This window comes from Schistocerca nitens, chromosome 4, assembly GCF_023898315.1.
Source record: "Schistocerca nitens isolate TAMUIC-IGC-003100 chromosome 4, iqSchNite1.1, whole genome shotgun sequence".
Lineage (NCBI taxonomy): Eukaryota > Metazoa > Arthropoda > Insecta > Orthoptera > Acrididae > Schistocerca > Schistocerca nitens.
Genome location: NC_064617.1, coordinates 633,015,561 through 633,043,532, shown reverse-complemented (window position 1 = coordinate 633,043,532; position 27,972 = coordinate 633,015,561). Strand labels below are relative to the sequence as shown.

Sequence of the window (27,972 nt, the reverse complement as noted above, 5' to 3'; positions counted from 1 at the left end):
AAAGTGGAATGGCTGGGAAGTATTCTGAAAGTGGTTCTATAAACCCGCTACCAAACATTGAAATTTGGCTTACAGAATAATCATGTAGAACCGGCATCTGAAACTGACTGCCTAACAACACTACTCTAACCAACACACATTCTGCATAAGGACCACAAAGATAAGAGACGAGACATTAGGGCTCATATGGAGGCATATAGACAGATGTTTTTCCCTCGCTCTATTTGCAAGTGGAACAGGTGAGGAAAGGACTACTAGTAGTACAGGGTACCATCCACCACACACCATATGGTCGCTTGCAGAGTATCTATGTAGATGTAGACGTAATTGTAGATATTAAAATAATTATGCCAGACAATTTACCTGAATACCTTTGTTATTTCTCGCATTACTGGTGAAATTTTATTTTCTAACTATTAGTCACTGAACACTACCTCACCTGTGAGTGTGAAATGAAATATAAAGATAACAACACCATGTTCTGGGTGACCAATTTCTGGGACAGTTTAATAAAGAAGGCAGTCAGGACTAGCGTGGCAGTTAATGTAATCAACAGGAACAGAGGCTTTAATTTAAGTAAAGCATAGATCAGGCACTCAGTTTTCTTAAACAAAGATGGAAAACATATCAATGCTCTCTTTCTATTCATAGGTAACTGACTATAAAGACTTTTGTTGTGAAATGTCCATCCCTCACCATTTTCCTTACTTTTACCTTTTTTTTGCATTTTGATATAGCCTTACTGTTGGTTTTTAATGTCTGGTGATTGTTTTACTACATAAAAGCACAGAGAAACAGTCAATAGGGCAGTGCATGATGCACGGTGTGTAACATTCCCTATTTGGTCAGAGTCCAAACAGCAAGCAACTAATCTGCACTTGGCACCTGAAAAGACAATTAGGGAAGTTGTTGAAATATTATGTGAAGAGAAAAAATGACAACATAGTTGTTGACTCAAAAACTATTACTTTATTGGTACCCAACTTTTTGGGAATCATGTGCAGACTGTACACTGCAAGATTTGCCAATTAGGTGCTTTTACTTGTAGGCAATGTAGTGTTTAATCACATGCATCAGTATGCATTACAGCTGCAGACTGTTAATTTGGGGCTGGACAAGGTGAGCCAGGTTTTATTCATAAAACTGTATTAAAAGAATAACAGCAAAAGTGCTGCTGTTCTTCCCAAGTATCAATGCATTAAAGCAATATGGAGGGGTCCTCTTTCCATACCAGGGTTGATGAACATGATTTGGAAGTTTGAATTAACTAGCAATTTGAGAACTGCTCCTGGGAGAGGCTGCCGGCCAATTGCACCACAAAATGGTGGAGAAGTTACTGTTCCCATAGCAAAAGTTGAACATTCCACTGTCCACTGTCTGAAAAATGCTGTGAGCATTTGTGAAATCTTATCTGTATGTACTTCACATTACTCACAAACTTTTGCCACAAGACACAGACATTTGAGTAGAATTTGCTCTTATGTTTCTTGCAATGGCTGAAGTTGATGGCATGTAGCCAAGGAAAATTTTGTGGAGTGATGAGGCACACTTTATTCTCACTGGGGCATTGAAAACTCTCGACTGTCACCACCAACAAATGTTCATGAAGTTCCCCTGCGTAGTGAACGTGTCACTGTGTGATGTGGCTTCACAGAACAGTTCATGACTGGTGCATTTTTCTTTGAGGATCTCTGACCCCAAGGACCAATGACATGCAGTGTGGATGGCATATACTACTGTGATCTACTTCGCTACCATATGATACCTGCTTACAGGAGGGAGGTGCTTTTTGAGTTCAACTGTTTTTATGTATGATGGAGCTCCACCTCACATTGCTAACAAGGTCACTCAGTTACTTCGTAACGTATTTGGAGAAAAATAAATCATTGGCTGATCGGTCAAAACTGGGTGGCCACTCAGTTCATCAGATTTGAACCTGTGTGATTTCTGGCTGTGGGGTTACCTGAAGGACAGGATTTATCAACAGGACATTAACACACATTGGAGGTTGGAATGACCAAAGTGAGAGAGGTAGCCAACGTCCTACCTGAGATGTTTCGGGCAGCAGCAAAGCAATCTCTAGTGTGGTTCCAGGCTGTCATATGGATGCAGATGGCCATCACATTGAGCAATTTCTAACCCGGAATGTAAACACAGTACGCAATTAACAATGTTGTCCTCTCATGTGGAAATTGGAATGTGTTTCTTTCATGGTTTACTAATTATTTCTTTTCTGCCTATCCTTACAAATGTTTCCACAAAGTTTCATTTTCCTATGAACACTCGTTTTTCATGGGGATCCTCTCAAGTAATAGAAATTTAATTAGAACACCCTACACACAGTAAATGTTAAAGCCTCATTTAGATTTTAAATGCAAAAATATAAAACATACTTATAAGAGAAATAAAATATGTAATTGAGAAAGAAATGTCTGTTTGATGAAAAGATTTTCAACTGGTTTCTCTAATACCAGCATTGACAAGAATAAAATTAATTCTTTTTTTACAATAGTAATAATTTCAGCACCATGTCATAACTACAGTGCATTATTTTTTTGCAACATAACAGGCAACAGAGTATAATACATAACACAAAACTATGCAGCAATACATTTTGCTCATTAAGGTCAATAAACTACACTGGGTTTTGTGCTTTGCAATGCAGCTCTGGATGTGTTAAAAAAAAAGTACCAGCACTTAACCAGCATGCATATGTAAATGAAACTTTAATCTTTGACTACATGACAACGATTTTTTAACATTTCCAAAGACAACAACACATACCAGCAAAAACACTGAGACATACAAAGATACTGGACAAGGGCAGAGAATTTAGTTTTTGAGCATGCAAACAGTAAAAAAAAGGATGCTTCAGTAAAAGCACAGATGAGGAAAATAATGTTTTCCCTGCGACAGTAAACATGCCATGTAATTTATTATTATACACTGACTGAATAAGCTGTAACCATTCAGTCAGGAGGAGGAATGTACTCAACTTATGAGCCCAAATATTAAACAGGACTCTCAGTTTTCATATAAAATAGTACAGATGAAATCAGATTCTCTGTTCAACGAAATGGTAGTGTCAAGGCAGTAGACTGAAGTAAACATGAAAAACGAGGAAAGATCTATGTACAGAGACAAAAAGTGAGAAAGTTCTTCCCTGGTAAATTTCTATTAAACAGAATAAACTGATTCAAAAGCTTGAGATGTAGCATTTGAAATATATGTTCATAGTCCACTGTCACAACAACTTCCAAATCAGATACACAACTTACTCATAATGTAAACACACATAAAATGTGCACACTGTAAAAATATTTCCTAAAAATGAATAAGATAATGGAGAAAGTTAAATGTATCAATTTGAGGTAATGGTCCCTGTAACAGAAATGAATGTGTTGAAAACTATAAGTGAAAGCCATACCATGTAACTTTTGATAATGAATACTAAAACTCTCTCTCCCTCTCTCTGATACTGACTTTCTCCCCCTTAATAAGGAAGAAGCTTGAACATCACAAGATATTTCCATCTTTCACTGCATCATTAAAGAAAACCAATTATAAATAAATACTGTATTACTCAATTAAAGTCACCTGCAATCTTTTCCATCTCTTTGTAATGGCTATTCTCAAGAACTACCGTAGGGCTTTTGATATGGTTATCACTAACAGATAGACTGATTCACAGAGAAGGTGTCAAATAATTTATTACCATTTGTGAGTCTTACATCTGGTGTGTGTGTGTGTGTGTGTGTGTGTGTGTGTTTTTATCAGACCTGAATGAGGCTGGATGTAGAAAAAGTACATCTAATATGAGTTACTGATTGAGAGGAATCTGAACTTCTCACCTATACAAGGTGCTTTACTCCTTCACATGGGAGTTTGCAGAACATGCATTGCACATGGATTTCATACATAATAGATAATTCCATGATAATTCTACAGGAAGGGAAAAGGCATAGACTTACAATGAAAGTAATGATGAAATAATATATTCAGATCCCTTCTACTAGAGAAACTCATAACATGTACGTTTATTAAGGTCATTCATTGCCTTGGATTCAATTTGATTGTATGTGTATGTGGAGATGAGAGCTGCCTCTACTTTGACTGTTCCCCTTGGTCCGGTATTCTGGTTGGCTTGAGGCCTTTTGTCTGGCTTGAGGCCTTTTGTCACATATGTCCTACTGTTAGAAATACAAGCTCAGAAATGATTTTCAAAGTCATATACCCAAGAGGCACATAAAAACTGACTTTCATTTTAAAAGCTTCTTAGTGGCAAATGTTAGTCTATAAATTCATTGGGGCTTTCAATTTTAGATTTTTGCAAAATGACACTGAATGCTCATGCACAAGCAGAAACAAGAGAGAAAACACTAAAGAAATTCATGCAGCAGGCAACAACACAGATCTGTTCCACTTCACCCTGGACACTGGAGTAGCATGAGGGGGCTGGCGACTCACACATGGGCTTCAGTTGTGATACCAGTTCCTCCTTGGTCCACTCCTTCTTGTCTCCCCATAATGCAAGGCTTGGAGTTATCACTGCCAGCTTGTTGTCATCAGGATAGGGCACGTTTAGGTAATGCACCAGTACTATATCAGGATTCTGGAAACAAATACAACATATGTGAGGTGAAAAGACACATAATGAAACATGTATCAAATTGTGATAAAACAAAACTCACTTCTAATTACAATAACAGAAGTGATCCCATCCAAATACAACAACACACAAAAGATGAAACAATGGTCACTGGTGAAGGATTTATGCTGGTAGAGAAGAAAGTTCACCTGCTGTCAGCTTGCTATGAGATTGTGATGTGTAGCTAAGAAACCCGCTCAACAACAAGGAAGCCTTATCCACAGTTTATCATTTACAGCAAGCTTCCATTCATTCAAATGCATATTAGTCAGTTTGCAGACTATCCAAGATTAAATATAAAATATTGCTATTCAGATGCTGCAGCTGCACCGTAATCACAGGATTCTTGACACAGTAAAGCAGAATATGATGTTGTCAAGCCATAAAACCCAAAAAAGAGGCCACACTGCACAATTCAATCTTTAATATTAATCCACTTTCAGAAATAAAATGAGACCCACTCAGACATGGATCTAAGGGTTGTGGGTTTTTTGGATGGGGGGAGGGGGTGGGGGGGGGGGGTGAGAGGGAGGGATGTCATGGGAGGATCATGACCCTCACCCAAAATAAAAAATTTCAGTAGAAGTGTTTATATTTCTACAGGGTTATTACAAATGACTGAAGTGATTTCATAAATTCACTGTAGCTCCATTCATTGACATATGGTCACGACACACTACAGGTACGTAGAAAAACTCATAAAGTTTTGTTCGGCTGAAGCCACACTTCAGGTTTCTGCCGCCAGAGCGCTCGACAGCGCAGTGAGACAAAATGGCGACAGGAGCTTGAAATGCACTCACATCAGTCAGTCGTAACAGTGCAACGACACTTCAGGACGAAGTTCAACAAAGATCCACCAACTGCTAACTCCATTCGGTGATGGTATGTGCAGTTTAAAGCTTCTGGATGCCTCTGTAAGGGGAAATCCATGGGTCGACCTGCAGTGAGCGAAGAAACGGTTGAACGCGTGTGGGCAAGTTTCACGCGTAGCCCCCGGAAGTCGACGAATAAAGCAAGCAGGGAGCTAAACGTACCACAGCCGACGGTTTGGAAAATCTTACGGAAAAGGCTAAAGCAGAAGCCTTACCATTTACAATTGCTACAAGCCCTGACACCCAATGACAAAGTCAAACGCTTTGAATTTTCAGCGCGGTTGCAACAGCTCATGGAAGAGGATGCGTTCAGTGCGAAACTTGTTTTCAGTGATGAAGCAACATTTTTTCTTAATGGTGAAGTGAACAATGTGTGAATCTGGGCGGTAGAGAATCCTCACGCATTCGTGCAGCAAATTTGCAATTCACCAAAAGTTAACGTGTTTTGTGCAATCTCACGGTTTAAAGCTTACGGCCCCTTTTTCTTCTGCAAAAAAAACGTTACAGGACACGTGTATCTGGACATGCTGGAAAATTGGCTCATGCCACAACTGGAGACCGACAGCGCCGACTTCATCTTTCAACAGGATGGTGCTCCACCGCACTTCCATCATGATGTTCAACATTTCTTAAACAGGAGATTGGAAAACCGATGGATTGGTCGTGGTGGAGATCATGATCAGCAATTCATGTCATGGCCTCCACGCTCTCCCGACTTAACCCCATGCGATTTCTTTCTGTGGGGTTATGTGAAAGATTCAGTGCTTAAACCTCCGCTACCAAGAAACGTGCCAGAACTGCGAGCTCGCATCAACGATGCTTTCGAACTCATTGATGGGGAGATGCTGCGCCGAGTGTGGGAGGAACCTGATTATCGGCTTGATGTCTGCCGAATCACTAAAGGGGCACATATCGAACATTTGTGAATGCCTAAAAAAACTTTGAGTTTTTGTATGTGTGTGCAAAGCATTGTGAAAATATCTCGAATAATAAAGTTATTGTAGAGCTGTGAAATCGCTTCAATCATTTGTAATAACCCTGTATATATATGAATTTCTAACTTTCTCAGCTAACTTTCAGATTACAGAACAGCATGAAAACTAGGTATTGAAAATGGTAAGTAACTTCAGTAATTACAAGCTATGTTTAACACATGGCACTTTTCAGTTACTTACGTATCATCCACATGAACGGGCTTGCAGCAGGAGCAGCAGCAGAGAACATTCCGGTCAGCTTACCATACTTAACATCAACAACAAATTTGACATTGTTCGTTAGAACCAGCAACCCACAGGAAGCTAAGTAAGGCAAGAGGGAAAAGGAAGACCCTCCAATAAGGAAAATATAACAGAATAACTGTCTGCATAAACACAGGTGGAAATGACTCAAACAATCAGCGTTGCTCTCATTTACAGACTCACATATACATAGTGTGCAGACTTGTGTTCATAACTACAGAACTAAGTGAAATTTGGATAATGGTGGATGCCATTTCGATTTTATACTTCTAAATTATGATACAGTTGTCATAATACTACTCAAATACATTTCACAAGACACGTAATTCTTAAATATCCTGAATGTTGCGCCATCAGCCACAGACAAGACTTTCCAATCCGCAGAGAGGTTGCAGGCCTGCCACCAACAAAATCCTGCATCTGGGTGCTAAAATAATGCTCTGCATAACATTCTGCAACACAGTGGTCTACCACAATGGTATGCTGGGTTGCTTTCATGCAGTGATACACTTCTGAGCTTCCGAAGCTATCTATTTGATGGGAAGTGGGCTTCTCTCACAACACACCAGGGTCCAAGGAGTATAAATATCACTTGCTCAGCGATTAGCAGCACTTGTTCTCAGGCCTCCAACTTCCGCCGGTACTGTGAGAGTCTCCATGCCAATCGTTGATCAAATATGTGGCTGGAATCACCTAAGCTTCACTTGGCAGCTTCATCAGTTAGACAAAGCTGCTAGTCTATGATCAGCCAGGCAGCACACCTGACGGTTCTGGGTCTCGAATTGGAATCGCTAAGACTAGGTCCCTCCCTGTGTGTCACTGTCTGACACTCTGGCTGTCTCTGAACTCTTAAGCTCCTGTGTTCGACGTGGGCTGCTTGCACGTCTGGAGCTGCCTGCAGTCTAAGCGAAGCCTGGTGTAAGTTCACAGGTTGCCGAGCTGTCTCTAGTCGTGCATCAGCAAGGTCATGTATGAACCAACTGTGTTATGCTGAGGTGGCATGCCAATGCCCCAGTAACCACATCCATCATCCAGTTCCTGGATGCAGACATAGACTTCTTATGCAGAAGTCATGTTTAATAAAGAAAGTTGTTACTGAGTGAACACTTTTGGCTCTGCACTCACAGTGGTACTGCAAGATCCCAACCCACAGATCCCAAATGTGCCATTTTGGGGCAAAAATGGCCATCCTGACCAGTACTGCTTTCAGTGTCGATTACCGCTTCACAGCATTATTACACTAAAAGTGATTTACAAGTGCTGTATTTCTTTGAATTGTAATTTTTGACCCAAGCAAGTAATTATCACTATTACTATAAAATCATTGGCATTTTTGGTACATTAACGGTGGTGGGTGGTAAGTTATATTTCTGAGAAGGGGGAAAGGGGGGGGGGGCAGAGATACAGTAACAAATTGTGACACCCCGCTTACTGCCCAGAACTGAACCCTGGATCAGTGTGTGGACCACTGGAGATGACATTATTTTCAAACACAGAAAAATGGCAAAGCAGCTAACTGATTTTAACTACTCAATTGCCTGACATGCCTCTTAAGAAATTACACAGAAGCACTGCACAAGTTAATGAGAAATCTATGCAAAATAACAACCAAATCAAAACCATGGAACTGACACATTATGAGCACAGATTGCGTAAAAAATAAATGCATAAAGCTTAAAAAATAAATGCATAAAGTTCAAAATAGCTTCTGCAGATTAAACTGGAACTAATGGCTTCATAGGGAGAAGCAGAAATACGGGTGGGCAATTTTCGCTATGAACTTTCGCAATATACTGATAAAGAAAAATGGATCATCAATAAACTCCTTGAGTGAGCACACTGAAACTTGTGACAGTGGATAATAAATTTTCTGGATGAAGGCTTGCAAGATCAAGTAGATACTGATAAAAATAAATGTGGAGTTTAATGAAAGACAATGAAGACATCATGACTTGTATCTACATCTACATGTATAGTCTATGAACCACTGCAAAGTGCATGGCACAGACTACATCCCATTGTACCAGTTACTTGGGTTTTTTCCCATTCCATTCACCTAAAGTGTGGAACACGGGAAGAACAAACTAATCTAATCTTGTCCTCACGACCCCTATGTAAGTGATATGTAGGGGGTTGCAGTATATTCCTAGACACATCATTTATGGCTTGTTCCTGAAGCTTTGTTGTATACTTTCTCAGGATAGTTTCCATCTATCTTCAAGACTCTGCCAGTTCAGCCCTTTCAATATCTCTTTGATACTGGCCTGCTGGTCAAACAAACCTGTGACATTGTGCTGCCCGTCTCTGCATACATTTAGCCTCCCCTGATAGTCCTATCTGGTACGAGTCCCACACACTCAAGCAACATTCTAAGATGGGTCATATGAGTTTATAACCAATCTCTATTGCGGACTGATTTCATTCCTCTACTATTCTATCAAGAAACCAAATGTCTCCTACCTGCTTTTCCCACAACTGAGCCTATGTGATTGTTCCATTTCATGTCTGTACGAAAGTGTTACACCCAAGTATTTGTATTTGTTTCTGATTCTGACTGTGACAAACTGATATTATATTCACCGCTTTTCATTTTTTAAGTGCACAATTTCACATTTCTGAACATTTAAAGCAAGTAATCAATCATTACATTAATCTGAAATCTTATCAAGGCCTGACTAAATATTTGTACAACTTTATTCAGACTGTACTTTATTGTAGATAACTGCTTGATCTGTGAAAAGTTTGAAGTAAATGTTGTCTGCAAGGTCATTACCATACCGCATGAACAGAAAAGGACCCAAAACATTTCCCTGAGGTACACTCAAATTTAATCCTACATCTTTCGATGATTCTCCTTCCATGCTGTGTCCTCTCTACCAAGAAATCCTGAATGCAGTCACATATTTTGTCTGGTAAGTCAAATGACTGTACTTTTGATAATAAGCATAGGTGGGGCACTGAGTCAATGGCTATTGGAAATCGGGAAATACTGCATCTACCTGACTGCTTTTATAAATAGCTTTCAAGATGTCATGAGAGAAAAGTGCAAGTTGCGTTTCACATTATCTATGGTTTCGAAATTCATGCTAGTTAGCATTGAGTATGTCATTCCGTTTGAAATATCTCATTATGTTTGAGCTCAGGATATGTTCTAAGATTCTACAACAAATGAAAGTCCTGGATGTTGGGTGGTAGTTCTGCAGATCACTTCTACCGGCATTTTTGCAAATGAATGTGACCTGTACTTTCTTTCAAATAGGCCTGTTGGGCATGGTTTTCGTTTGTGGGATCCAAGGAAATTACAGTGAAAAGAGAGGCTAACTGAGCTGCAAATTTGGTATAGAATATGATAGGGATTCCATCAGACCCTGTGGCTTTGTTCAATTTTAAGGATTCCAGTTGTTCCTCCAGGCCACTGTCATCAAAATCTACTTCACGCTTGTTTGCAGAACTACTCTCAATTTCAGTTATTGACTTGTCCACGAGTCCGTGGACGCTAACTTTGGTGCCACTAACCACCTTTACGTACAACCAGAAATTTTTTAGGTTTTGTGAAAGAACTTTCGACAATATTCCACTACAGTAGTCATTGGAGGCTTGAAGCAGTGCCCTCTCGACTTCCAAACGTGATTCATTCTGCATTCCTGGTAGAAAATAGAATCGAAGAGAAAGATAAGCTATAAAATACAGGACACTAGTGAGTTTGTAAGTGATATCAGAAGAACTGGTCCAGGAACACTTTTCCACAGAAGCACACATGATTTGATTACTAGTGACAGCATCTATTTAAACTAAAATGGCGTCAGCTGAAAATATTTGCACGAAGCTGTCATCCACATACGATTTATTGTTTATCTACCTATCCATAAACTTGTGGTCGTGAAGATCTAGCCCACAGAGTACTAGACTCCAGCATTGGAGGTTCCACTTTCTATCCAAGCAGGGGCGGCGATTTTTTCTTCGTTACAGACCCTCCAGGAGGGCCCCAGATTCACTGAGGCTCCTATCAAATAAGAAATGGTGGTCTTTCCCAGGGGTAATAGGCAATTCTTTGATTTTCGAATCCATTTTACCTTCAACACTATCACTACTTTTCAAACTTCGGCATAAGGTGTTAACTTCGTCTTGTATGACCTGTTTATTTTTATCACCGAAGTTGCACTGTATACATCATGTAGCTTGCGGTAAAGAATACCTACTTTTTTTACTCTTTTTGAATTTGTTATATAAACTGAAAATCATAAAATAGCAGAACCAAGCAAAACGGCCGAGGCGTCGTAGGTAAATCGAGAGTGAACAACAATCACATCGCCCGCATCCCGTGGTCGTGCGGTAGCGTTCTCGCTTCCCACGCCCGGGTTCGATTCCCGGCGGGGTCAGGGATTTTCTCTGCCTCGTGATGGCTGGGTGTTGTGTGATGTCCTTAGGTTAGTTAGGTTTAAGTAGTTCTAAGTTCTAGGGGACTGATGACCATGGATGTTAAGTCCCATAGTGCTCAGAGCCATTTGAACCATTTTTGAACAATCACATCGCGCGACCGCCACTTTCCAAAAATTGATACAAACAAATTTAAACAACAATAAATAATAATGATAAAGTTGGTAATGTTTTAAATATTTTCATTACATAGAGTTGTAACACAGAACAGGACAAAAAACTTTATATAAGTAACGCCTCCCCCGTGTCACACGATTTCATACTTTGTTACCCTCCTCCTTGCCCCTTACGGTGAGATAATTTATAGATGACCCCAAATGGTGTTTGCTAAGGTGAAACCTTACTGAAAACTTGTGAAAACAACAGATGATGATAGTTCATTCTATGAACCACTAATAACATTTCCTTAGATAGAAATGACAGCAACATTTACCTATTTTTGATGTGGAGATACGGTTCCATTTGACAAGCAACACAGACCAGCTCAATTTGTATGTGGAAAATACTAATGAAATTGAGGCTCCGTTGTGCCTTACACTATCTACAAATGGCACAATCACTAGTGCTGTGTAACCTTAAAATTCATAATATAAACGTTGTGTGTGTGTGTGTGTGTGTGTGTGTGTGTGTGTGTGTATGTGTGTGTGTGTGTTTTGGTGGGTGGGTGTGTTGCTAACTTATTTTAGATATGGAAATATCACCTAAAGATAATTTTTTGGGTGAATACTTTTGAGCATGACGCAGATACAGATCGAATATTTTCAGCACAGCCATGCTGCTTGCTACGTGGGAATACTGTGATTTTATTTTGATGCCTGCTAAAATATTATGCTGTGATTGTTTCGTTTTAATCCTACGTTGACTCTGGACGATGACGGCTACGATATAACAGACAAGCAAGGCGTGGCTACCGCCATCTTGACTTTTTGTATTTCCTGTCACAGCCGACGACTGCAGCGCCGTGATAACAGCGCCCCGATAGCGGTGCTGGCTAGTGGTGGGAACCTGGACTGTGGCTCACGTAGACTTATATACTACTTTAATATTTCTCCTGTGATCGACATGAAAACATTGTTATATCATTGTCTATACAAATCAGTTTTTCTGCCATCATAACTTCCCATGACTGCTAGCGAAACTGAAACTGATTTTCTTCTGGGGTGTAAGCGACTTCAATACAGTAGCTGCAGTGATAACTTGAACTAATAACTGCAAACAAACAAAGTGCATTTGACCATTAAGTTAAGAGCAGGCGGTGTTAAGTAGTGGGTGTGACATAGCAGTGTGTCAACATTGTTTGTCACAAATCGTAATGGAGCAATATCTCTAAGTCAAGTGTTCAAGACATTCTCCACAACCTTCTGAAAGAAGGGAAAAGGTTGAGATCACTCCATGGTTTAGGTTGGTTGGTTGGTTGGATTAAAAGAGGGGGGAAAGCGACCAAACTACGAGGTCATCAGTCCGTTGTTCCAAATAAACAATGCCACAAGTGTGACAATAAAACAAACGAGAGAGACAACTCAAAACGGAACGAACGGAAAAATCACAAGAACGATGAAGGGCGACAAACATGTAAATGGATGAAACGGGAGAAAACAACAGAAATGCAAGAAACGGGATGAAAAATAACAAAGCAGATTACCATGGCTGGCTGAAAAATAAAAAAGGAGAAGCCAGCCACTCTGCAACACATTAAAACCTCCACACTAGAAGCACTAGGGTGGAGGACACGTAGGGACAAAGGACACACACTAAAACTTAGATCAAATGATAAAACCCACCTGCACAAATAAAACGTAAAATTAAATCAGCCGTGCTGCACAGACATTCAGGTGGGTCTTTGCGGCGCAGGAGGTAATCATGGGTCCCCCAAGCATGGCAACGTGGAGCTGACAGATGACAACTGATTCCCTGCGAGAGGCCCGCATGTAAGACTTCCACACATTCATAGTCTCCTTAATGACACACAGTTTGTTGTGTTTACTATCATTCCATTCCGTCTCCCATAGCCGAAAAACCCTACGGTGTGAGTCAGAAAGCAGGTCAGGTCCAGAGATGCCCATCTCCAGAAGCGGTTTCTGTGTAGCCTGTTTGGCCAGCCTGTCGGCAAGTTCACTGCCTGGGATGCCTACATGTCCTGGAGTCCACACAAACACCACTGAACAACGGGACTGGTCCAGGGCATAGGTGGATTCCTGGAGGGACGCTACCAAAGGATGGCGAGGGTAGCACTGGTCAATAGCTTGTAGGCTGCTCAAGGAATAAGTACACAGAAGAAACGATTCCCCAGGGCATGAAGGGATATACTGAAGCGCATGAGGGATGGCCAGCAGCTCTGCAGTGAATACACTGCAGCCGACAGGCAAGGTATGATGCTATTCAAAATGGCCTCTGTGGACGTAAGCGAAGCCAACATGATCATCAGCCATCGAGCTGTCAGTGTAAACCACTTCAGAACCCTGGAACACGTCAAGAATCGAGAGGAAGTGACAGTGGAGAGTGGCAGGAGTAACTGAGTCCTTGGGGTCATGTGAAAGGTTCGGACGAATCTGCAGCCTAGATGTACACAATGTAGGTGTATGCGGATGGACCTGGATGAGAGGTGGTAAAGGGAAGGACTCCAGTGCAGACAGGAGGGATCGCATGCAAACCGCAATCGTTAGCCCTGACCTGGGCCACCGATGCGGGAAATGAACTGCCGTGGGTGGAAAAAGGAGACAGTAATTTGGATGCTCAGGAGAACTACGAATGTGTGCAATGTAACTTGCGAGCAGTTGTGCATATCGGATCTGCAATGGAGGGACTCTGGCCTCCACCAGAACACTGGTCACCTGACTCGTTCTAAAAGCTCCCGTCGCTAGGCGAACGCCACAGTGGTGCACTGGGTTGAGTACACGCAACACTGAGGGCGTCGCCGAACCATGAAACACACTCCCATAGTCAAGACGGGATTGAACAAGGGCTTTGTAGAGCTGCAGCAGAGTAGAGCGATCTGCACCCCAGTTGGTGTTGCTCATGCAACGGAGGGCATTGAGGTGCTGCCAGCACTTCCGCTTAAGCTGACGAAGGAGATGTAGCCAAGTCAATCGGTTGTCGAAAACCAGTCATAAAATCGATATGTCTCCACTACAGTGAATGGATCGTCATGAAGGTAAAGTTCTGGTTCTGGACGAATGGTACGATGCCGACAGAAGTGCATGACACATGACTTCGCAGCCGAAAACTGGAAGACATGGGCGAGATCCCATGACTGTGCCTTGGGGATGGCTCCCTGTAGGCGACGCTCAGCAACACCAGTGCTGGTGGAGCACTAGTGCTGGAAATGCAGAAGTCGTCTGCATACAGAGAGGGTGGGACGGATGGCCCTACAGCTGCTGTTACACCATTAATGGCCACTAAAATTAGTGATTCACTCAATACAGAGCCCTTCGGGACTCCATCCTCCTTGGACATGGAAAGTACAGAGCGACAGGAAATTCTGGATAAAAATCGGGAGCGGGCCTCGGAGACCCCATCCGTATAATGTGGCAAGGATATGATGTCGCCAGGTGGTGTCATACACTTTGCCGTAGATCAAAAAAGATGGCAACAAGGTGTTGGCGTCTGGAAAAGGCTGTTCGGATGGCAGACTCGAGGGACACAAGATTATCAGTGGTAGAGCGCCCCTGGTGGAAGCCGCCCTGACATGGAGCCAGTAGGCCACATGACTCCAGGACCCAACCCACCCGCCGACACACCATATGTTCAAGCAGATTGCAAAGAACGTTGGTGAGGCTGATGGGCCGATAGCTATCCACATAAAGCGGGTTTTTGCTGGGTTTGAGCACCGTAACGATGGTGCTCTCCTGCCACTGCGGTGGAAAGACGCCACCACACCAGATTTCGTTGAAGATGACGAGAAGATGGCACTTGTAGTCAGATGAGAGATGTTTAATCATCTGACTGTGGATCCAGTCACGCCCAGGAGCTGTGTCGGGGCAATGTGCAAGTGCCCTGAGGAGCTCCCACCCCGTAAATGGGCCGTTAAGGGGTTCACTGTGGCGTGTAGTGAACGAGAGGACTTTCCTTTCCATCTGCCATTTGTGTGTGTGAAAGGCTACGGGTTAGTTCTCCGACGCAGACACTCGAGCATAGCGCTCAGCAAAGTGCTCGGCAATTGCTTTTGCGTCGGTACATAGCACACCATTGATGGTAACGCCAGGGACACCTGTTGGATTCTGGTACCCAAAAAGACGTCTGATCTTCGTCCAGACTTGGAAAGGTGACGTATGGCACCCAATAGTCGACATGTACCTCTCCCAACACTCCTGTTTCCTTCGTTTTATAAGCTAGCGTACACAGGCACAGAGCCGCTTAAAGGCTATCACATGCTCGAGGGAAAGGTTTCGCTTATGTCACTGTAGAGCTCGCCGACGCTCTGTAATTGCCTCAGCGGCTTCTGGCGACCACCAAGGGACTGTCTATCGCTGATGGCACCCTAAAGAGCGAGGGATCGCGTTTTCTGCCACAGAAACGATTGTGGTAGTCACCTGCTCAACCATCACATCGATGTTACCATGTGAGGCAGGGTCAACAGTAACACCAGAGGTGAAAGTTTCCCAGTCTGCCTTGTTTAAAGGCAGACTCGAGGGACACAAGATTATCAGTGGTAGAGCGCCCCTGGTGGAAGCCGCCCTGACATGGAGCCAGTAGGCCACATGACTCCAGGACCCAACCCACCCGCCGACACACCATATGTTCCAGCAGATTGTGGGCCTGACGCCAGGGCAATGACAGGAAGATGGGGAAGTGGTCACTGCCACACAGGTGCCACATGTGCTCGCCAGTGGATAGATGGGAGAATTCCTGGGCTGCAAATTGATAAATCAATGGCCGAGTAACTACCATGAGCCACACTGAAATGAGTGGCAGCCCCAGTATTTAAGAGGCAGAGGTCAAACTGAGACAGTAAAGTCTTGACATCTCTGCCTCGGCCAGTAAGCACAGTGCCACCCCACAGGGGGTTATGGTCGTTAAAATCTCCCAAAAGTAGGAAAGATTTAGGGAGTTGATCAATCAGTGTAGCTAATACATTCAGCGGTACTGCACCATCTGGAGGAAGATATACATTGCAGACAGTTATTTCCTGTGTCGTCCATATTCTGACAGTCACAGCTCCAAGAGGGGTTTGAAGGAGCACAGGTTCATTACACACTGAGTTTAGGACATAAACGGAAACTCCACCTGACACTCGGTTATAGTCGCTATGGTTCCTGTAATATCCCTTATAGCCGCAGAGGGAAGGGGTCCACATTGCCGGGAACCAGGTTTCCTGGAGGGCAATGCAGAAAGCAGGTGTAAAGCTTAACAGTTACCGTAGCTCAGCCAGGCGGTGGAAAAAACCGCCGCAATTCCATCGAAGGATGAAATCATCGTGAGACTGGGAAGGCATGGAACATTCAAAGAGGCAGTTTACGCCTCAGGGTCACCTGCTGTCACCGACTTTTGCCTGAGCAGTCTATATCCATTGTGTCTGAGGGTCCTGCGAGATCCATATCCTCAGCAGACGCCAGAATCTCCACCCCATCCTCAGAAGCAGAGCTTGTAGGTAGCGGTGGTTTGGGTGCCACCGCAAGTTCCTTGTTCTTAGGGGTCTTCTTCTTCGATTTCTCAAGCTGTTCCTTGGGTTTCCCTGGCTGGGAGGACTTCACTGAATCAGTCTCTAGGACTGAGGATGAGCATGAAGCCCTATGACCAGCTGCTTTTGGACTCTTCAGCCACTGGCGGGTGTCATCTTTCCCACTAGCAGAAACCTGGGGAGAAAGTGACCCATGGGATCCCTTCCTAGCAGGAGGATCCGAAGAAGCATTGCACTTATCTGGCTCAGAAGTGGGGACTGAAATTCCTGATGGTTGGGGGGGGGGTGTTGCTCCCAAAGTAGGTGGTGTGGGGGCAAGGGGGCAACAGGGAACAGGGAGGGAAGTGACCACCACCATCAAGTGGGCAGGTGTAGTCTCCCGGTTCTGAGAGGTGACAGGAATTTGAGGAACTGATAGGACGAGAACTGTTCTCATAACAGTGGCATATGAGGTCATAGCCACAGGATGCAGGCACTCAAATTTCCTCGTAGCCTCCGTGTAGGTCAGTCGGTCCAAGGTCTTATACTCCATGATTTTCCTCTCTTTCTGCAAAATCCTGCAGTCTGCTGAGCAAGGTGAATGATGCTCTCTGCAGTTGACACAGATGGGAGGCGGGGCACATGGAGTATTGGGATGCTATGGACATCGACAATCTCTACGGGTGGGCTGGAAGTACAGTGGGAAGACAAATCGCAGAACTCCCAGCACTTAAAGCACCGCATCAGGGGAGGGCTATATGGCTTGACGTTACAACGGTAGACCATCACCTTGACCTTCTCGGACAATGTGTCGCCCTCGAAAGCCAAGATGAAGGCACTGGTGGCAATCTGGTTACCTCTCGGACTCCGATGGACGCGACGGACACACCTCGCTGCTCTAAATTGGCGTGCAGCTCGTCGTCAAACTACAAAAGAAGGTCCACGTGGAATATAATATCCTGGGCCATATTTAAGCTCTTATGAGGCGTGATGGCAACAGAAACATCCCCCAACGTGCCACAAGCGAGTAATGCCCGTGACTGGGCAGAGGATGCTGTTTTTATCAAAACTGACTCAGAGCGCATTTTGGACAAGCCCCTCCACCTCCCCAAACTTGTCCTCCAAAAAAGCCGAGGCTTCATGGACATGAAAGATTCCCTATCAACTCTCGTACATACGAGGTACCAGGGCGAATAAGCTTCTCTGCCATCCTTAGCCTGGCGTACCTCCCATGGTGCGGCCAGGGAGGGGAACGACTTGGGGGTCATATTTCGTAGTATTTAAGTTAGACTTAGCCCGCTTAGAGACTTGCTGGTGGCGGACCACCAGCAAGAGATGATGTACTACGCTTCATGGCGTGTCATCTGCCCTGATGACACCCAGTCTGACCAGGGGCCTCCCCACAGGCGCCACACAGCCGCCAGCAAAGGTCACTGGTAGGATGGCCATTGCCAGGAGTCCCGATGCCCCAGAGTGACGGGAATCTACTGCTTGGCATATGTGGGGAGTTAAAGGCGCAGGCATCAGCAGAGCGATCCCTGTGTTGTCAGGGGCCTACAACCAGCAGGGTACATGGCGGCCTCACCACAACGGACGGGCTACCGTGCTGTATATGAGGTACAAATACGTCCACGGTCATCATCGGTACAGAAAGTGACACTGCATAGTGCATGGTAGAAAACGCACCCAGGAACGTGTCCTTGTCTAAGAGATGCAGAATGGGTGGGACTGCAATGCGACGACTAGAAAGTGGGCTAAAGATGTCGATGTACGATGGACACGATGCACCATGTAAGGCGCCCTCCCCCAATTGGCTTGCTCTTCGGGAAAATTTTGAAAAATGGTGGTCAAACCCTAGAGGGGACCATCACGTAAAAGCCGAAACGTGTGAGACTCCTTTTAATTGCCTCTTACGATATGCAGTCGTGGTGTAGTAGGAGATGTGGAATAAACACACACACACACACACACACACACACATACACACACAGTTCTGCCATTTCCCTCCCTTCTACTTCCTTCACATTCCTGATTTTCAGTCACTTCCTGTGGTTCCACAAGCCACACATTCATACCCATGATTTCACCTTCGTCACAATCAAGACAATTTTCTTGCATCAGCAGTACACCATAAAATCATCACATTTTCATCAGGGATATTATTTTAAAAGCACTATGAACCACCAATAATTTTTCAAATAATCGCCACTATTGTTCTCCAGTGTGTTTTTTAATATCTTAATTTTGTCATATGCTTTCCTGAGAAATCATAAATATTGTTCACCATTGGGTGTTTAAAAAAATCATCACTTACCAATAAAGGAAAAAAAAATAGGTGCACAAAAATGTCGCCGCCCACTTCGATGCGCTCATTCTCCACGCACGAAATGATTTAGACACAACTGAGAAGTGTTTCCGAAGTAATTTAATGTTAAAGTTAATGTGTGTGAAACCTTATAGGACTTAACTGCTAAGGTTATCAGTCCCTAAGCTTACACACTACTTAACCTACAGTATCCTAAGGACGAACACACACACCCATGCCCGAGGGAGGACTCGAACCTCCGCCGGGACCAGCCGCACAGTCCATGACTGCAGCGCCCTAGACCGCTCGGCTAATCCCGCGCGGCGAAGTAATTTGCTGACATGCATAGCGGTAGGCTGAATCATGTCACTGTGCATTGTTAGCACTTCATTATGAACTTCATTTTTCAAGTAACGCCACAAGCGAAGTAAGATCTGGCGATCTTGCAGCCTAAGACAATGGATCGCCGTTACCGGTCCACCGACTATTGCACAGGCGAACTAATACCGGCTGCTACAAAATAATGTGCTGGATAACCATCATGTTGAAACCGCACTGTTTGTCGCAAGTCCAAGAGCAAGTCTGGAAGACCAACGGAAGATCCTCCTCCAAGAATGTTCGATATTTATCATCATTTACGTGTTATCGATAAAGAATGGACCAATGAGTTTGTCAGTAGTTATTCCACACCAAACATCCAGATTCGACACACACGCACTCTGCCGTTCAACTTGGCGTAAATGTGGTTTTTCCTCATTCCAGTAAAGCATGGTGAGTCGATAAATCGTACCGTTGTTCATAAAGGTCGACTCGTCAGAGAACATTACTCGAGCAAAGAAATAGGAGTCTTGTATTTGCTAAGGCGACCACTGGAAAAATGCAGAAATCATGTCACGAAGTTCCTCATGGAGGGAAATATGAAACGGATGATAGTTTCATTTCAAAGTTCAGTAAACGGTAGTATAATTCCCAACTCACGACTTAACAGCCGAGTGCTAATGTGGGGGTTAGATTCACTGCAGCTAATATCACAATTAATTCTCTCCAGCAACTGCTCTTCGGCGGTTTGGTTTTCGTGATTTTACCCAACGAAAAGAAGCGCCTGATCGCAACCCGTCTGGAAGCCGCTGAGCTTACGGGCTTACAGCATTATCGACATTCTTGGCACTTTATCTATAAAAGTAAACCGTTTAAATTTGTTCTTGTATGGCAACAGCCTGAATGCTAATACCGCGATCAGGTTACAAAGGAAAGTATCTGAGAAATAAGAGACGACGTGCACACAATGAGAGCAAGTCAAATAATGAATGAACGGATGAATGTTTCAAAACAGCTACAGGGAGTAAAACTGCAACACAATGAGTCATTGGCCACACACGTCTGTGTTTCTTTATTTATTTTTTTTTCATCTAATGCATATTTCTTGAGATAGTATCGACTGTCGGTTTTTAATTCAACTGTGCTACATGTCGATCCGTCGCGCAACGACTGAAGTGTTACATGCAAAAGTTAGGTATTTTTTTCTGTAGAAGCTGTTTCTACAATAAAACAGGATATTCTTATTTGAGATAATCAAAATTGCCCCGTCCCACACTCGGGGGTGGTGGTTAGGGCGGGGGGCGGCTGGGGGAGGGGTCAACACTAGTATCACTGAACAGCATTTTTAATAATACTGAACACGTATTTTTCTGTTTTTTAATGGCATGCGTAGTTTGAGACATTTCGTTGTCTCAAGATAAAAAACTCAGCCTGTATAAGCCCCTTACTCCCACGCCTTTTCTTTAAAATTACTGGCGTATGTTGGCAACCATATTCGGATGCATGGTACTTACTATTGAACACGGTATTATTGCCTTTTCTGCCTCTCAAATTATAAAGATGTTATCCAGCGCAATTGTGTATCACTAAACTGCTAAAATACGTAGGTATAACCGACAGTATGATGTTTCCAAAATAAGCACGTTGGATTTCGTATTTGAATTAAACATTACACCTGTGATCTCAACTTTTCAAAATTTTTCCTCAATCACTGTAGTTCACTATTATCACAACTATGCTTCAATCATTTCATTAAACGAAATAATTTTAACGTCTCATGTATAATGAACTATAAGGTAGCAGAGTCACCATAATACTCAGCAGTAGAGCGTACACTAAAATATAATTTGGGATTGGAATTCTGAAATTGACTATAAGTTCTGGATGAGTAAGAACGTCTACGAAGGTCAAAAATTTGCAGTGATGCTTAGTTCTCATCCGCTACAATATTTTTGATGTAATTTTTCAACAAACACATACACAGAATCTCGGAAGAACGGGGTGTTGTAATGGTCAGAAAACAAGTTCACGCCTAAATTTTTTCATGGCAGGCTGTGAAGCTTCACTCTCCAAAACACCATAGGAAAAATGACATACATTTGTAAGAGAAAGTTCAGTCACTCCGCTGCAAAGTTAACCTGTCTATGGTACTGCGACAGCATGAAAATTCAAATGCAATACCGGCAAAGCAAATTGAATTTTTCATTAGTCCGCAGGGTGTATGTCAATAACTGACAGCCATTGCATGAATACAGTATAAAATGAGTACTCAATATGTATGAGACAGTTGAACGTAAATTCGGTTTCATGTGCAGAAAACGCAATGCAATTACTCATATAATATAAAAACTTCAGAACATCACGATTTGTGAAAGGAGAGTCAAAGAAATAAAATGTTTTTATCGCCTTGTAAATAATTTGCATTACAACTTTATTATTAAAATAACTCCGACATGTTAGAATGTAATATAAGGAACTAAATAAAAGAAATAGACGTCATGGCTCGTCGTCGTAATTTTTGTTACGTCATTGCATAACACGCCTCCAACAGTTATCACATAACTGCGTCAACAGGGAATGAAGTAAAGCACTGCCTTAGGAAAAGCAGGATAGTAACAGTGAAGGGAAAGCAACAAAATAATAGAAAGAAAGGAACTCGAAGAAGGAATTTTTCAAATGAAATTACGTGTGTTAACTCTATCTACATTGAATACAGATATGAGTTGCTAACAATATAAGAGGAGATAACAAAGTTTCCGTTCGAAGATCGTACAGTCCAGAATCCGTATGACATTCAGGCAAAATCGCCAAAAGCAGTGAAACAATCACCCCGCCGACGCACCAGGCTGAAGATACCAATATGATAAAACACCGTGTCCTGCTGCTTGAAGGAGTCCGTAACTGCATGCTCACATCATCGTCTGACAGGAGTCGTCGGCTCTTCAAGGCCTCTCTTAAGGGACGGAGCGTGTTTTCATCACAGAGGGAGAGATCAGGACTGAGCCGAAGTAAAATTTGCTGTTTCGAAAAGCGCGCCGCAGCGCGTTGTGTAAAGCAGTCGCCCTCCGATTCTGGCGGTGGTGCCGCTGTGGCAATCGCAACTTTGGTGTTTCCCTCTGGTGTCAAAGGGGAAAGGTAGCCTGTTCACGTGCATTTAAGGGGCGCTATGTGCTCGGCAGTTGGTCAGTGACTCTGAATCGGTCAGTCTGTCAGTCTGAGTCGGTGCAGTCGGCGGCGAGTCTGGTTAGTTGGTAAGCCGAATCAGTGTGGGACAGTCAGTGTCTGTCTGTTTCCCGGAGTGCTAGTATGTGTTAGGCCGCCAGTCTGCTCGAGTTGTTCGAGATGACTTGTCCGCCTTGATCGTCAACGCATGTGAGCTCCCCACGTGAGCCCAGTGGGCCGCTTCGTATAGAAAGGGGTAATGGCTTCGCGGTTCACTCGAGAGCAACAGCAGCGAAACGCCGGCATCGGGATGGCCGGGTAGAGCTGCGACGCCGTGAGACGGGAGATCGGCGCCCCTTCCTGCGTCCGTTGAAGCGGCTGGCAGCGGACGGTTCGGGAGAGCGTTTTGGGGGTGCTGCGCCAGGTCTTCGCCAGAAATCGTAGTTATTAGAAGTTAAGTGATACGTGATATGTTGTTTCAGTTACTTGTTAAATTCTACTTGTTTTCTTGGTCAGTCTCTCGTCCCCAGCTTGCTCGTTTTTGTTAGGCAGTTAGTGTCTGTCTGCCTGTCTGTCTGTCTGTCTGTCGGTCTGCCGTACGTTAATAGCTGCCTCTGTCATGTTTGTCGGATTCGGTGTTAACGAATTTATAAAGTTAAGGTAAAGGCCGAATTCCTGAAATATGTTTTTCCCTATCATCTTGCGAGGCGGTATATGTGTAATGTAGAGCATGTTGTACATTTTATGTAAGTCTGAATTTCATGGGTTTTGTTTAAATAGTCATTTTTATAAAGTTGCCATCCTTCCACCGTAAGGGTCCTTTGCACTTTCGGTGGCAAATGATATTTTTTAGTGTGAGTGTTTGCACCATTTCCATCCCTTTTACGGGGTGCATAGCTAATGTGTTTGTGTGAGTTGTCAAAAATTTTAGTTTGAAGTAATCTAGTGTGTTGCAGATTTGCACCAGTGTAGTTTTTCAGAGGTCGTTGTGAGCGGTCGTGACTACGGCCGTGTTGAAAGGGAGCCCGAAGGCTCCTACAGTAACAAAAAAATTTTGTTATTCTGCCTCTGAATAATTGTAACTTGATATTTCGAGGGTGCTTTTCTGCTTATAATTTTAAAACTGTTTTGAAAAAGCTTTAGGAATAAAATTCACATTTGTTAAACTGTAACTTGATATTTCGAGGGTGCTTTTCTGCTTATAAATTTTAAATCTGTTTGTTGAAAAGGCTTTTATGAATAAAATTTCGATTGGTCGAAATTTAATTTGTTTCCATCAGTTACTCCTTGGTAACTACTTCCACGCTCACATGGTGTGTTAATGTTCTTGATGAATCGCTAGTAAATAAAGTAAATTCTTTAAGAAAAGATAGTTGAAAGTTAAAAATCAGGGTATAAGCCAGGTACTCGAGTGCCTCACACTTGAATTGTCGAACTTCTGTGTTACCACATTCGCGGTATGGGGATTTGGTTATCATGAAACAACAGCACCCTTTGTCCCGCGCCGTTCCCAACCCATGGTTTTCGACAGACGTGCTGCCCTTGCAAATTCTTCACTCTCCGATGTGTGTCTAACGGTGTTTGTCCTTCGGCGGCCAAGGGAATAAGAACAAGCCCGTTTGTCCTATCCGGACGCATTTGCTAGTAACGCCGCCATAATTCACGTTTCCGCATTTACCGTACGCACGTCGGCAAGACACGAATTCCACACTAATTTCTTGCCCACATGTCGGTGCTTGCATAGTGTGTTCACAAAATGAATGTATAAAATGAGAAAGCTAATAAAGCAGGCCATAACAAGAAACTTTCAGGGAACCACCAAAGTCCGAAACCTTCAGCGTTCGGCGCTAGGCATCATTTAACAGCGTCGTGCGCCGCCGGAAAGGTAGGCATACAACCTGCCATTCGAATCGACAAGGTAGCAGGTCTGTAAGGCAACGTTTTCAACTTATTTGTGACATCATGGTAAGAGAGAGGCGGGGTTGAGTTTCGTCACCTTTAACAGCAAACAGTTACAAAAGCTGCACGAAATGAGGAACAAGGAGGAAAAAAGCAAGGGGGCGCCAAGTCGGGGAAACGTGCAGGCCGTGCGGCCTGTCCACTGCGCCCAATGCAGTTCTCACCAAGAGTTTCATACAGATGACTTCAGACCGCACGAGCGAAGGGCGCAGATGCACCATCTCGTTGGAACCACGTGCCCTGTCGCATCTTGAGTGCGGCGTGTTCCAATAGCTCTGGCAATGTTTCCCTTAAGAAGAATTAGCGTCGGTTTGCGTTCAGTCGTCAGGGCAGCACGTATTAACCAATCAGATTATCGCCTACTAAACGTCGACGGCGAAACGCTCTTAGTGACCACAAAAAAAGACGGCGTACAGGTTTCCTGTGCCCACAGGTGTTAATTGTGGCTGTCGAACACACCTTCCCTTGTAAAGGAAGCCTCACCTATAAAAAGTACAAAGTGTGGGAATTCAGGATGAATTCTGTAAAACCACTGGCAGGAGTGAATAGGATGAGGAAAATCTTCTGGGTTAAGGACCTGAACTTTCTGAAGGCGGCAAGCGTGCAAATCACCTTCATTCCACGCACGCCAGATCATGGAATGGCTTACATCCATTTCTAGAGCTACACTCCGCGAGCTTGTTGTGGGTATGTTTTGCAGCACTGTTAACGCCTCCTCTTCAAACTCTGGTGTACGCACTGTGCATTGACGACCGCGCCCGTCTGACCTTCGTGCCTCTCTCGCACAATGAATTCATCGGGTTTCGATGTCAGCCTTAAATGCATATGCGCCAGTACGATACTTTGTCAGTGGACAACTCACCTCAAGTGCAACTCTCTCTCTTAGCGACCCGTGGATGGCAGTGAACGTGCGTCGCTTTGGTTCAAATAGTGCAAATAGCTCTAAGCACTGTGGGACTTAGCCGGCCGAAGTGGCCGAGCGGTTCTAGGCGCTTCAGTCTGGAACCCCACGACCGCTACGGTCGCAGGTTCGAATCCTGCCTCTGGCATGGATGTGTGTGATGTCCTTAGGTTAGTTAGGTTTAAGTAGTTCTAAGTTCTAGGGGACTGATGACTTCAGCTGTGGGTTAGTTAGGTTTAAGTAGTTCTAAGTTCTAGGGGACTGATGACTTCAGCTGTGAAGTCCCATAGTGCTCAGAGTCATTTGAACCATTTTTGAACTGCTCGAATCTAGTTTCTTTCCATCTTCCCAAATTACTTCGCGGGAAGAACAACAGAGTCACGTCAATGCCACAGCTCTCTTCCAAGAGCACTGACGTGGCACGTGTTTACAGACAACAGTCCAATGAATATCACGTGGATAACTCGTTGCGCTAGCGCTGACCCCTCGTGTTGATTCCGAGAACTTTTCAAACAACCCCCGTAGAAATACCCTGAATACCTACATCGTAGTCCCGGTACGTTGCGTAAACACTGCAACAACATATGGAAGCTTTTTGATCTCCCTTTACATAAACGCAAGAAAAGCATATGGACAGATGCTAAGGAAATTTCTGCGTACAGTTAAACACCACTACAGGGCCGGCCGCGGTGGTCTCGCGGTTTTAAGCGCTCAGTCCGGAACCGCGCGACTGCTACGGTCGCAGGTTCGAATCCTGCCTCGGGCATGGATGTGTGTGATGTCCTTAAGGTAGTTAGGTTTAAGTAGTTCTAAGTTCTAGGGGACTGATGACCATAGATGTTAAGTCCCATAGTGCTCAGAGCCATTTGAACCATTTTTTGAACCACTACAGGGAAAACTGAATCCTACTGATCCTGTACGGCAGTAATGTTTTAGTGCTCTTCCGGGAAAGGCGAGTTCCGCCACAATGAGCGCTGCTCACTTTTCAGTTTACAGACAGACCGTGTCTCCTCAGCATTTCCTGTCCAGTTTTCTTATTTAAACAGACAAAATAACCTGTTTATACAGTGGGACCGAGCGTGGTGGCGCTGTGGTTAGCACACTGGACTCGAATTCGAGATGACGACGGTTCAAACCCTCGTCCGGCCATCCTGATTTAGGTTTTTCACGGTTTCCCTAAATCGCTTCAGGCAAATGAGGGGATGGTTCCTTTGAAAGGGCACGACCCATTTCCTTCCCCATCTTTCCCTACTCCGATGGAAGCGATGACCTCGCTGTTTGTTCCCGTCCCCAAAATCAACTAACCAACCACATAGCGGATTTATTTTCAGTTTCTTGAGTGAGTACTTATTTGCAGTTATTAAGTGAGCTTTTAGGTCAAATACATTCTGGGGCAAATAAAAGTGGCCCGCATGAGTGAATACGATAGGACGTGAGTGTATGCATATAAGTATACGCCAACAGGAAGGAGTAACTGTCGGCCGAATCTTGGAGCACATTTGCATAGTCTTCAGAGTTGTTGGCAGAGGTTTGTCTGGTTGCGGCCCTTGCTGGCCACCCACGTCACCTAATCAGTCAGTATGCGATTACTTTATGTGGGGAGTCCTCAAGTCTAAGGCGTATCCCAACAACCCTCACAGTCTTCAAGATCTCTAGCAGAACATTTCGCATGAGAATGCAGAAATTCCAGCAGTTCAGCTTTGATCGCCTTCAGCAATTTGACCCAAAAAGTTCCAAGAGATGAATGGTGGTCACTTTCAACATCTGCTGCAGTCAGGTTAGTACTGTATTTCCTTTCCTCTGCTGTGTTTATTTGTTGCCCCACCCTGAACATTCCTATAAACAATAGCTGAGAAGTGTTTAATTTGTAAGTGTGCCGTCATTAGTGGCCTACGTACTGTTGGTGGGAAAAGGAGTGGACTGGTGAATGTGGCATCTTGCTGCAGTTTGTCGTTGACAGCACTTTGTGAAGCCGAATAACCACGTTGTGATCGCTTAGTGCTTACCTAAATGAGATCCGAAAGCTACTGCATTTCTCTCACCATTAACTGTGTTACTGGTAAACTGCATAAAGCTCTTCCATCCAGGAACTGCTGGCAGTTTTAGAGCGGCTGCACTGAGTGGAGCCACTTACCACACATCCACAGCATATCTTCCAAGATAATGTGAATATGTCTAATGGAATGGGACTGATTACGTGCAAGTCTAGAAACTGCTGTAAAATATTGCTCGACTTGTGCTAAAATAGCTTTAAGTTCCATAACAACTAGGATACACACTTCTGATACAAAGGGAGCAAATTTAAGCCTCCGAGCCTTTTCAGATATGGGAGAGCTGAGACTGGGATGATGGATTTTAGGCAGCATTCCAGCCACTGACAGTAGACAACGAAATCCACATTGTCAAATACATACTGACAGCTCGTTACACTTGGGACAGGCTCTTCAGTGTAGTACATAATTGACAGCTCCAGCTGTTAGGCTTTTTTACACAATAGCTGATTTAACAACTGCAAATAAATACTCACTTCATAAAC

General features: G+C 43.7%; 1 protein-coding gene across 1 annotated transcript in view; it reads right to left on the bottom strand.

Annotated features, from left to right (window-relative positions):
• The window catches only part of LOC126251652 (calmodulin-binding transcription activator 1), a 1,922,036-nt gene that overhangs the window by 290,890 nt on the left and 1,603,174 nt on the right, over positions 1-27,972 (bottom strand). The window contains exon 9 of the mRNA XM_049952210.1: positions 4,468-4,612. Within this exon, the coding sequence (XP_049808167.1) occupies positions 4,468-4,612 (145 nt within the window). The remainder of the gene's footprint in view (positions 1-4,467; positions 4,613-27,972) is intronic.